This window comes from Fundulus heteroclitus, chromosome 13 (genome assembly GCF_011125445.2).
Source record: "Fundulus heteroclitus isolate FHET01 chromosome 13, MU-UCD_Fhet_4.1, whole genome shotgun sequence".
Classification (NCBI taxonomy): Eukaryota; Metazoa; Chordata; class Actinopteri; order Cyprinodontiformes; family Fundulidae; genus Fundulus; species Fundulus heteroclitus.
This window is the reverse complement of record NC_046373.1, coordinates 21,533,043-21,546,447: the sequence shown is the minus strand read 5'-3', so window position 1 is coordinate 21,546,447 and position 13,405 is coordinate 21,533,043. Positions and strand designations below refer to the sequence as shown.

Below are 13,405 nucleotides of genomic sequence, written 5' to 3'. Positions count from 1 at the left end.
AAATTAGAAAAATTTTCTTTGATGATTCTGATTATCTGCCATTTTCTTATTCAGCTTAAATATCAATTAAATTGATCGATATCCTGTGTTTTCCTTGCTGTTAAGTAGGGAAGGTGGTCCCATTTCTTTTGGGAACACTTTCAAACACGCCACCTTCCTATGCAGTTTTTAGGACTAAGGGACAAAGGCAGTTTGTGTGAAAAGGACAATTAGAATCACCAGCTGGGATTTTGCTCTAATTTTTAACTGCCACAGAGAAGCAGGGCTCCATCTCCTGCAGCAGTGGAGTAAAAACTTCAGCAACCTTAATGTTCCTCTGGTTTATAAATGCAAACCACATACCCAGGTGACCACTTGCACAGCAATGAAATGCACAGATAGCTGTGAATATCTGAAATTCTCTAAAGAAATAAATTCCCTATTAGCATTTAATAGCATTTCCCTGCAGCCTCAAAAGCTCATTTGAATACCCAAACTCTATCAGCAGATAATAAAGTTAACCAAGCGTAGCTTCTTAATTCTGCTGCATGTTATCCAAACAACAGCAAGTCAGCCTTTAAGACATCAAATCAATGCTGCCGTCTCAGACTACCTGCCTGGAAGAGATTTCATGCTTAATTTCCATTTGTAATCTAGAAGATAATGTGGAAACTTTACTCCGTTTTTTTTTTTTCTGTAATTACCGTTTACGCATCATCTCATGTTGGTACTGGCTGGTAATCCAACCTGCGACACAAACAGGGCTGTGCACTAAGACAAGGAACACGATACCTTGTTGACTTCCAGGATTTCCCTCCTCTCCTCGCTTGTGAGGTGGCTCTGCCCGCCCGAACGGTCGTCGTGTTTGGAGCCGTCATCCTCCACAAAGGGTATCAGTTGCTGGAAAGGAGAGAGTCTGTGTTACTTACTGTAAGCAAAGCAACTGCCCTCACAGCTGGCAAATACACACTGCTATGGTTATGTATTTATTGCAATGAAATCCGTTTTCAACATTATTTGGGTCTAATCCAGAGTTCTTCATTTCCCCCCCCCCCCTCACATACAACAGATTGAACAATTTAGGTTTATTTTCAGGTAAAGCTTAGATTTACATCTCACTCTCAGGTACACTGCATGACCAGTCAGCTGTCTTCTTCTCTGGTTTTCCGAGAAGCAACAGAAAAAGGCAGATTCTGTGTAAGCTCTCAAACTCGGGCAGGAGGCAGATTCGCCTCTCTGTGAGAGAAGAGCAAGCGAAGGAGACAGCGACTGAGAGATTAATTCATTTTTAAACGGTCTGTGTGCTTGACCTTGTCTGCCTGACACCACCGAGGGGCTGATGTGCGAGAGATTTCAGGCTATGGCAGCATTCTGGGGAGAAGCACCAGCCACCGCCTGCTTTCTTACGTCATACTGCCCTCTGCTGGTAACAGCAGCAGTGGACATGAGAAGAAGGTTTACTGCATTTACTTTAAACAAGAATGTTCAAAAAAATAAAACTTTTTTTTTTTTTTAAAGCAACCAACTAGTTAACCTCATGCTGATTTATTTTGCCTTGATCTTTCCAGTGAGGATTTTACCCAACATTCATCATATTTGGTGCTTTCCTTCGCTTCTTTTTTGGGCAGATAATAATCCATCCATCATCTAATACACACATATACTTGCAGGGTTGCAGGTGCCTATCTCCAGTGCTCACTGGGTTAGAGGCAGGGTACACCCTGGACAGGTTGCCGGTGCTGTTGTCACATATACAAGGATTTAGAAGGTCCCGTGAGACTTTTTAATTGTAAATGTAAATTTAAGAGTAAACCCGCATTGACTGTTTCAGATGTGACACATAAATTACGTCTTTTACATCTTGGGGCGGTAGACCTGAGAACAATGTTAGGATACTAGAGGCGAATCCCACATTCTTCTTAGGAGTTCTCATCAACTTGTCGGTAAAACGACGCACAATCATATCATGTTGCTTTATTTTTATTCTTTACTAAAAAAAAAAAAATAAAATGTGCTGTAAAACCAAAACTACATGATTTTTTTTTTTACTTTAAAGCCTCTTTTTTTAGGAGGATTTAGAAAAAAATGACTGTTTTGACTTAACCTTAAAGCTTTACAAAAAAGGGGCGTTTATTCATTTAAACTACCAACTGTAAGCTAACTGAGTTAACATAAATAAAAGCAAATATGTTCCTTAAAGACCAAAGTTGCAGTTGGCAAAGAAAGAACTTAAACTAATGTAAATGTTCCTCTTCAAAACAAACACACCCATAGCAAACAAGATGGCAAACACAGATTAGCTTGGAGAGCCTCCAAACAAATTACGACCACAATAAAAGAGAAATGGTGGGAAAACACTTTCAAAGTATTTTGGATAACCTCACTATAAATTCTCCAAGGTTCTTGGTTATTTTCGGTTTTGCCTGAAGCTGTGCAGCTGCTTGTTCTACAAGCGATCACAGTAATAACCAGTGAATGAGTAGATCTAAAGCAAAACAAGATTAAAGCCAACCTAATGTAAGCGAGGGGTAAAGGGGAATATGAGTATATTTGAGGACCAATAAAGAAGAAAGAGGTGGAATCTTTAACCCATTTTGTGCGTCAAACGCACAAATAAAAAAAGGAAAACTTTCAGTCCTGAGGGTTTCCTGGAAAAGAAGAAGAAAGGACAACATGGAGACCGTGTCGGACATTATATACCAAACGCCGAGCTGTATCGCAAGAAAACTCCCAGAAGGAAAAAACGCTAATGTTTCTGCACCAGATCATTTTAGAGCAAAGCCAATCCGCATATCGCAACCCGAGGGTGGTGGGCAGATGTTGGCAGAGGAGAGGGAGGCAAATAAAATGTGCTGAGTACAGCTGGGAAAAGATGGATGTGGAGTACATTGTGTGTGTGAGTCAGAGTAAATGTATGTGCGAGAATGTGCCTGTGTGAGTCATAACCCCTGCCTCCTCTACAGAAAGATGGATGTGGTTTGTAGCCTGACAGAGAGGAATGAGCTAATGAAGTTCTCCAGGTTGCCTCGGTGAGACAAGAGGAAAGGGCAGATAAAAAAAAAAAAAGGAAGGAAGCGGAAACACACAAAAAAAATCCAAGTAATAAGAAAATAGCAGGGTGAACGGATAAGGAGAGCGGGAAATGAAACAGCTTGACTGTTTGCCGCAGGAAATGACAAGAGCTGCGGTGGACTTGAGCGGGAGCGAAAAAGAAGAAAGAGAGAATATAGCGCCTTGCAAAAGTATTTATACTCCTTAAACCTTCTCCACTTTGTTTCAGCTAAGAGCAAACTTGTGACAAAACAGGTGCATAATTGTGAAGTGTAAACTTTTATTAAAAAGTTTTACAAAAGTAACATTTGAAGGGCATATCTGTTCCCCCACCTTTTAAATAAAATCCAGCGCAAACACTTCAAATGTCACCTAATTACTAAACAGAAACAGAGTCCACCTGTGGGTTATTTAATCTCTGTATAAATCCAGCTGGTCTGTGAAGGCCTCAGAGGTTTGGTAGAGCATTAGAGAACAAACAGCTTCATGAAGACCAAACCGTTACTTTAAGAGAGAAGTTTTAAGCAGCTATGGGTCACAAATCAATATCCCAACAAGATACCGTTGACGATTGTTTGAGCCAACTACAAATAGTTTGGCAAAAACGCAAGCATCCCAGACATGTGAGAGTCCAGCTAAATCGACAGGCTGCGCATGAAGAGCATTAATCAGGGATGTGGCCAAGAGCCAAGCAGTAACTCTGGGGGAGCTGCAGAGATCCACAGCTCAGGTGGCAGAATCTATTGGTAGACAACTTGAAGTGATGAGTTAGACAAATCTGGTCTTTATGGGAGAGCGAGAAGAAAGACGTTGAAAGAGAGACAAAAAGTCGTCCTATTTGCAGTTCGCTGTGAGCCATGTAGTGATGACAACAAGCGTAGGGAAGGAAAGTGCTCTGGTCAGATCAGAGCATAATCACATTCTAGCTAAAATGCAAAAACACTGGAGGAAAATTAAAGGTTTGTACACACACTAAAAAAAAAAAAAAAAAAAAAAAAAAAAAAGAGAGAAATTAACTATTTTACTAGAGGTGGCAAGAACAAAAACTCCTTAAGTGCAGAACATGTGGGAAGTAACCTCCCTGCAGTTTCTGCCCATGTAGAAACGGTTCTACCCTGATGATCAGATCAGAATCAGATATACTTTAATAATCCCAGAGGGAAATTGCTGTTTTTTTTCCCCAGAAGATTTGACCAGGTGTGCAAAAAAAAAAGTCCCTCTTGTTGTGCGATACATACAGGCCTCCGCTCTGGTGTTGGCAGCATCATGCTGTAGGGATTTATGCTTTAGTGGGGATAGCAAAGCTGGTGGTAGTAGATAAGAATATGGATTGAGCTAAACAGAGGACAATCTAGGGGGGTAATAAGACTCGATTGGGCCAGAAGTTCACCTGTATTAGAGAATATAGGGAAAGACGTGAAAATTTATGTTTGCAGATGTTATCCATCCAATCTGACTGAGATTGAGCTATTTTGCAAAGAAGAATTAGTGAAAATTTCAGTTCATAAACGTGCAAAGCAAGAAAGGTGGAATCGGCAGCATAGGATGTAAATCAAGCGTATAAAATTAAAGGAGGTTGCTACCATATGCATGCCGCACGCTTCCTATTCTAAAAAGAGAAAAAAACAACATGCAGTACTATGAATCACTCCCTTCCACTTCACAATCCATCACCACAGATCATATTGTAACACTGAAGCTTGTAGTGTTGCTGACAAAATGGGGAAAAAGTTCAAAAGTAGTTATTTTTTTCAACTGCATGAAAAAATTACCTATTAAAAAAAAAAAGAGGAAAAAGGAGAAAACTGTTAATATTGAGCAAACCGAAGAAAAAAAAAAAGATCAACTAATCCCCTAAAGATGGAGGAGGAAGACGTGAAGGGGAAAAAAAAGCTGCAACGAAGAGCAGCTGGAGAGGAAGAGGGTGATGAGTCCAGCTGTTCATTAAACAGGTCTGCTGCTAATTAGGCTGCGGTGAGGTCACGCTGCTCGAGTCATTGATTCCACTTCCTGTTTCAGGCAGCCAATAGCGAGCTGCTGTCAGGCCGGCACCTGAATTTTCCCCGGGATGATAAATGACGCGGACGCTGGGCCAAAATCAACAACTCTCAGCCCCAGACAAACACGGTGAGCTAAGTTATTGGCTGGTCAGTGCCAGACTGGGTCTCCAGGGGAAGTGAACAAACATTTGAATTAAGGTGGGGGAAGACGGGGGGGAGGGCAGATGGTAGCAGCAAAGAAAAATGCCACCATCGTCATAGATTTTGATTTGGAGATGGAAAAAGAAGGACAGACCTGTGTTCAGATACGGTATTATTCAACGGTGACACATGGTGAGCATTAAACAGAAATTTGTTCCAATTCAAGACCGGTGTCCTCCTACATCCTCCCTTATCCCCAGTGGGAGTCTGGTGAGAAAGATTAGCTCAGAGGCAATCTTTAGAAATTGGGATGGGGCTGCTGCAGTCATAAATCCAATCAAACAGTGGAGGAAAGCCACGCTGCAGCGCTGCATGGCACCCTGCAGACGGGAAGAGCAATCGAACCCTTAAGTTTAAGAGCAACAACATGTCTGCAATGTCACACGGGCCAAAAACATGACGCAAAAACGCACGTTCAGCGTTTCCGTTAGGGCAGAACTCAGGTGCTGTTGTTGCTGAAGGTGGCCCGTGGCCGTAATCCGCAGCAAAGCTGTAAAGACACTCTGGAGACTATCCTGGAGCCGCCAATGGATCTGCTGTGAGCCCAGAAAAAGACGAGCCCAGAGGGAGACGCTGAGTCAAGAGTCCCCCAGGGTAACGTCGGCTGGTTTTGAGCGCAGTTCTGTTGGGGGATCCGTGAGGCAGCAGCAGAAATGGCCTGATTTCACTTCTAACAGCTTCCAGAACGTAACGCTTTGTAAAAATAAGGCAGCGTCTCAAACGTTTAGCAGATGAAACATCTGCTGGAGGTGGAATCTGTAAGGATAAATCAGTCTAATGAAGACGAGTTAAGCTAATCTTCTAATCATTGCGTAGCTTGACTGAGGGCAAAATGTGCCTCAATATTAAAAAAAAACATGTATAAAAAGATATTTGAGATATTTTAAAGAAAACCATTAAATGCACTGCATATAGATGTGTTAATACATATTCACCATTAACCTATTGAGCAACACACAGTTAAATAGCTACTTGAAGATGAAAATATAAAGTGAAAGTGCATTAAATCCTTTGAATGTTTTTTTTTTATTGTGCCACATTTCCTGTGCCACAGACCATTGTGGAAAACTGTACAGAATATCACAGTAGCCCTTCTCTGATTGGACCAGATCCCTCGTCTATACCGCCGTTAACCTAAACCTCTACTGGTCTAGGGCTGAGTAAATAAATCAATGATGTACCGCCTGCCATACAGGATTAGGACATTAAACAAGGAAATAACTGTAGCTGCTTTTAATGTATGATTTCAAATTTCAATAAAACATTACATTTGATTATTAGCTATCTAAATACGTATCATATGTTTTTGTCTAGTGTTTCAGAACAGCCCAGACAGTCTCAACTTGAATCTGACAGAAAATCTGTGGACGTAGCTAAACATGAGGGTGATGGTGCAAAAATAATCTCAATATTTTAAGGCTGAATGCCGATGTACGATAGGTTTCTCTTTTCATAAACTAAATATAATGAGCTGTAGATAAATATGAGAAATGGCTGAAAAATAACCTACTGGAAAACATAAAACCATAATTATAAGGCAACATAGATCATCTCAGTCTGAACAATATAGTCTCACCTTATCTTTTTATAAAAATCTATTTTTTAAATTTAGATTTATTGCCCAGCCCTAATACATATATAAATATACACACACACACCTTGTATCTGCTTTTATCATTTCCATTTTAGATCACTTATTGTGTACAGAGCAGCGTTTACTCCATCCTCTGGCTTTTACAGCAGTAAAAGACTAAATTAATAACATCTTGCAACAAATGACCATGGAGTTATTTAAAAAGATATACATTTATCTACACACATGCCATCAACCACAACTAACTATGGATACATTTAATCAATCATTTGATTTTTTTTATTTATTTATTTTTTTTATAGTGGCACTCTCAGACCTGTAACTATTGTCCTTACCGGCTTTAAAAGGAAAAAGCAACTAAGTATAATTACTAATGAACCGACTTATGGACACCATGTTGCATATTTCATAACTAAATTCATGCTTCAATATTATCTATAAAACTGTCACCAAATTTGCAAACCCCATGTCTTTAGGTTCAAATATACAGTCAACCTCAGTAATAGAAGATGACGTAAAAGATTTGTAATTAACAGAAACTGTTCAGATTGGCTGTTTTGAGAGAGCACTTCCCACAAAAAGTTAAATGTAGATGGTTGGACGTGGTACGGTTTAGAGGAACTCCAGAAATGCTCAGTTTAAGATCAACCTTGTTTTTTTTTTTGTTTTTTTTTACTTTAAAGAAACATGCTGAAGCTGACCAGCACATTTTGGGTTTCTACAGGGGATGATGTCCATCCTCTTTGACAATGGACAATTATTGTGCAGGTGCTGGTCATATAATTAGAATATCATGAAAAAGTTGATTTGTTTTTACAGTAATTCCATTGGAAAAGTGAAATTTTTATATAATATTCATTCATTATACATAGACTGATATATTTTCACGCGTTCTTTTAAATTTTGATTAATAACTGAGAACTATTGAAATCCCCAAATGCAGTATCTAAGAAAATTAGAATAAGACAAATACAATAAAAGGATTTTGAGAAATGTTGGCCAACTGAAACATATGAACATGAAGAATGTGAGCATGTACAGCACTCAATACTAGTCGGGGCTCCTTTTCCCTGGATTCCTGCAGCAATGCAGCGTGGCATGGAGTGGATCAGTCTGTGGCGCTGCTCAGGTGTTATGAGAGCCCAGGTTGTTCTGATAGTGGCCTTCAGCTCTTCTGCATTGCTAGGTCTGAAGTATCACATCTTCCTCTTGACCTTAAGCCCATAGATTTTCTATGGGCTTAAGGTCAGGTGAGTTTGCTGGCCAATTAAGAACAGGGATACCATGGTCCTTAAACCAGGTCCTGGTAGCTTTGGCGCTGTGTGCAGGTGACAAGTCCTGTTGGAAAATGAAATCTGCATCTCCAAAAACTTGGGTCAGCTGCAGGAAGCATGAAGTGCTCCAAAACTTCCTGCTCACAAAGATTACTAAGACTAAAAGTAGCTCTTAGTAATGTCATTTTAGGAAAAATCTTAGAATTCCCCAAATTCTAAGATTTTTCTTAGAATTTTACCTCAGTAAAATAACAAAAGTTATTCACAAAGCATCTTAGGCCTTAAAGGAGCTCCTAAAGTTACAAAATGTTAGTGAAGAGGACTTTTAGTGAGCCTAAGAGTGTCTTAAGCAGGAAGATGGTGGAAACAGAGAGAGCTGATTGGCTGATAAACCGCCTAAACAGTGGAGGAAATGAGCACATAGACTTTTTTAACAATCATACAATTACAATATTTAGATTCTAATTTCAGCTTATGTCTCTGTGTTGCCCTGCGACAGACTGGTGACCTGTCCAGGGTGTACCCCGCCTCTCGCCCAGTGAACGCTGGAGATAGGCACCAGCACCCCCCGCGACCCCATGAGGGATAAAGCGGTTCGGAAAATGGATGGATGGATGGATAATTTCAGCTTATTTTGGACAACTTTCAGCATAATGGGCCATTATTGGTTCCTCAGCAGGATAAAGACCCCCAAAAGCAGCAAATTTAAATAAAAATGGCTGCCAAGGAAGGGAGAGACAAAAAAGAATCAGTGTTTCAAAGGCCAAGTCAAAATCCAGACCTCATCCCGTCTGAAATGATACTGTGGGAACTTGAGAGGTGTGCAGGAAAACAAACAAAAAAAAAAAAAAACAAGCCTCAACGGACTGAAGCAAAATTCCTCCACAGAAATGTGAGAAAGATAAAATCATGCGAGGCAGGAAGGGAAAAAAAAAGTAATCATCTAGTGTGAAACATCAAGGCTGCTCCTTCTAAATTAAAACTCAACAGATACAGAGATGGAAGCCCTAAAGTCATCTTACCTGCCAATAAAGTTAATGAATGTAATATTAGGAACAAGGGAAAGGTCAGAAAGAAACGGGTACTTTAGAAAAGATATTCAATAGCAAATTAAAACATTTTAGATTAGATAAATGTGGAATAAATATTAATAATACCCAGTTAAATAAGGCCAGCTCTGAAAGTAAAAGAAAATAGCAGTAAAGCTTTGACACTAAACCAAACCATTGGTACATTTTATACCATGGCTAAAAATATTATGAATACAAAGAAGTATAGTTTTTTTTTTTTGTTTTTTAAAAAGCTACCCAGGTTCATTGAAAAGGTTTCTGTTGTGAAAATCAGATTTAACTACATGTTCAAGTGAGTCTTTGTAACTTTACCTGAACAGAAAAGCTTCTCTGAACCAATTCTCACACTCATCAGCTCCACTACTTCCCCATTCATCTCCTTCACCATGACCAACCACGACATTTGGCCTCACCTCCGGAGGGATGGGGTCCAGCCCGGCGCAGTTCTCGTTGCATTTGTCATAGACCAGGCGCAGCTTGCGGAAAAGAACAGAAAGCATCCGTAGATGCTCTTGAAGCTTTCCCAGCCGGTCCTGATGGGTGTTGGTGTGGTACGTCACTCCGTTAGGCAGCTGAGACAGAAGAAGAGACAGACCTGGTTCACTTATCTGCGCTAAAAGGGATAAAACAGGGCAGAGCTGGAGCAGTAATAGGCAATTAGGTTTCCTTTAAGGATGTAAAACCACAAATATTTCAAACAAATACAAAAAAAAAAGATTAATTAGGTCGGACCTTTTAAAGCTCAGATGACTTGTTTATTTAATCCAGCTGCTTTTTTAATCTCATTTTTAAACGAGATTAAACCTTCAATTCGGCAGCATCAAAAAATAAAGTCTTTCACCGCCATTGGATGGTCCTATTTCAGGATTACTGGCATTAAACGACAATGGGTGCAAAAGCAACAATGCATTCTTTCATTCGGAGGATCAACAAAGCCTCTGGGGCTCCGATGTCTGATTATAAGCATCCTACATAACATGAACAAGCCTGCCTGCGGGGCGAACACAGAGACAGTGAAAGAGAGGTCGAGACGGGAATAACGAAAGCGGAGGAGCGAGGATCCAGGAAGAATTTTTATTAGTAAGAGTCTGTTATCTAAAGAGACAAGTCACAACAATGCTGTTTGTGAGTTCGGCTGCACAAGAAGAACGCCCGTTTGGCCCTGATGGAAAGACGCAGCAGGAAGAGAGCGTCAGAGAACCACGGACACGTCCATGTCGACTCAGGCTGACCTCCGCTTTAAGACAGCTGAAGCTGCTGCGCGTCAACTTCAGGGAAAACTAAGCACAACCAAATCATTTAGAAGAATCCAGAGATGATTGACTTTAGACATCAGCCTGACCTCGGAGAAAAGTACAACGATTATAACTGAACAGAATAAAGCTAAAAATGTGAAGCAAGAAGAGATTTCCGTGGTACAGGTAGCAGCGTTTTATTTTTTCACAGGCCCCTCTAATTGTTTTGACATCATTAAAAACCCTAAAATATTTTTTTTAAAAATTAAAGAATATCCAAAGAAGAACTACTTGGTCTCATTATCTCTGTAACACCAATTATCCGTGTGGGTCAATGAGATGAAAAAAGTAAATAATGCAAAACAGTGAATAATGATTTATAATTTTTTTCAACCATCTCCAATCATTTCTCTACATTTGCTGTTAAATAATCCATCTAGTCTCACAGCGAGATCAGACCTGGGAGTTCTGCAGCCTACGGGGCATATTTGGGCCGTTAAAGGTCAATAGAAAACACAGATTTAGACAGATAAATTATTAATTCTGCACGCAAACCTGAAAGCAATATTTTATTTTTACCATCCTGATGATCTGTTGGGGGGGACTTTAGCACCCTCCTGTGACAATGTCAACTCATGCCAAAAAGAGAGACTGACATGAAAACTAGTCTTTAACAATAAATATATGCACAAATAAGGTTTGCAAAATATACCATTATTGCAAGTTTCAAATGTTCATTAATAATGCTGTAAAGGACTGCTTGTGATGCATTTGTTGGTTTTAATTGTCATGAAGATTCACTTTGTGTGCCAATAAGATATTCAGCCCTGCTGGATAGAGTGCTCTTCCAGTGGACGCCCATGCCTGACCAGGCCCAAGATGCTTAAGGTCTTTCTGCCCTTTTTCAACTGCAACAACTACTTTGACAAGCAGCCAATAAAAAAAAAACTCTATACATGTTGATTGAACCGATAATCAGGCCCTAAATGATAATCTCAGTCTTGTGGTCCTTGATAGGGCTCGGCCTTGATTGTATCATTTTTATCGTCATCATGAAGAATTAGTGTTGCACCGATACCAGTATGGGATGGGGCCCCGTTCCAGCACTAAAATGGTGGTATCTGTATCGGTGAGTACTAACAAATAGGCACCGATACCATTTTGTTTGTATGTCACTTGAACGCAGCCTTCTCTCTCCTGACGAGTATTATACATGTTATATAAGTTCATGAAAGTTGCACTATTTTGGCATTTGAGAGCCAAAACTCAGGGTATAAAAGGGATTATTCAATTATTAATGTAATTTTACTGTCTTACTGTTGCACTACTTTTATACATGTTGTAATTTCACGAATGTTGCACTATTTTGGTCTTTGAGAGCCAAAACTTTATTCAACTATTGTCACCCATTCCAGGTAGGCAATAAAAAGTTCTACTACCCTAAGTAGTATGCAGTTCTTCATATGCACACACACACACACACACACACCAATTTCAAACAGATGGTATCGGTATCAGCCAATACTGCACAGCCAGGTATCGGTATCCGGGCCAAAAAATGGCATCAGCACAATACTAATAAGAATTTGGATTTATCTTGACAACATTAAATTCTAACTACTGGTTTCTGAAAACTCCCAGATCAGTTATTTTGTTATTCATTCATTCATTCATTTATTCATGTTAGTCAATGTTATTTCTAGCTATTTTCTCCACTCTTGGTTTATTGAGAGCATCAATTAATATCAATAAATTCATAAATATAATTAAATGTAGTTACTGTGTGCAGTTTGGTAATAAATATTACACTTCCTTATGTAACTAGAGTCCTGATGAAACATTTAAAAATATATATTTATGTTACATTTTCAAATGCTTTTTAAGGACAGTATTTGTGCTTATTGGGCTATTACTGACATGTAGTCATAGCCACGGTTACCCAAAAAAGACTGTAAAAACTGTTAATATTTTTTTTATCACCGCTTTTATCATTATCACCATGAATATATATGATATATAATATGAATATATGAATATATCACAATGGGCAGGCAGGATAGGCCAAAAGGTAGATGGACGCACAAAATTCATGTTTGTACTAACCGAGGGAAAAATAGAGTGAATGATACATGAATGCACGGGATAAACAGAATGCAAGATTGATTGAGGGATTGACAAGTGGAGGGACAGATGATGGATGGATGGATGGATGGATGGATGGATGGATGGATGGATGGATGGATGGATGGATGGATGGATGGATGGACAGACAGACAAACAGTTGGGTGCACAAATTAACTGACCTGATTTACAAACAATGGAATGGAGAATTAAGCCTGAAAATCTTTTTTTTTTCTTTAACCAACTTTTTTCCATGATAAAAAGGTGGGAAATACTGAATTCAATCTTTCAAACTACCAGAGATGAGTATATCACACATTCATAATTACAAGACTATTATTATATCTAGAACTTCTTTATTCTTGCCGTATAAAACACGTTAAAGCAGCCACAGTCACTGTGAGGTTGCACTAAGCCAAGCTGACAACAGTGCAAACCGAATCATGTGTGCATTTACTTGGGCAGATCAACTGGGCAAACATTCAAGAAAAAGAACTGTTAATGACCACCAAATTGGAATAGTCCACTTTCCTAATTATCGTGTGATAGTCAGCAGGGTTCCTACAGCATAAGGCAAGTTAAATTAAAGATATTTTAATGCCACTTGAAATAAAAAGTTAAGACCAACTTCACAATAAACAAGAAAAACCTGGTTGCGACAACTTCACCCAAATGTTTATTTTAACATAAACCATTACTTTCGGGCCCAGTAGACATGTTTAAAATTTTGAAAAACATTCCATATAGGAAGAAAGCTAAAAAACACACAAATTACAGAAATATTTTTAACAACCACAAACTTTGTTTTGCTCCCTACTAAAATAAACTTTAAATCAGTTTTAAAAACCACAACATAACCAGCGGCAACTCTTTTTCGCAG

General features: G+C 39.2%; 1 protein-coding gene across 1 annotated transcript in view; it reads right to left on the bottom strand.

Moving 5' to 3' along the window:
- Positions 1 to 13,405, bottom strand: part of med30 (mediator complex subunit 30) — a 59,976-nt gene that overhangs the window by 44,771 nt on the left and 1,800 nt on the right. Inside the window, exons 3-4 of the mRNA XM_021320431.2 lie at positions 9,583 to 9,741; positions 772 to 879 (exon numbers count right to left, since the gene is read on the bottom strand). Coding sequence (XP_021176106.2) covers positions 772 to 879; positions 9,583 to 9,741 — 267 coding nt within the window. The remainder of the gene's footprint in view (positions 1 to 771; positions 880 to 9,582; positions 9,742 to 13,405) is intronic.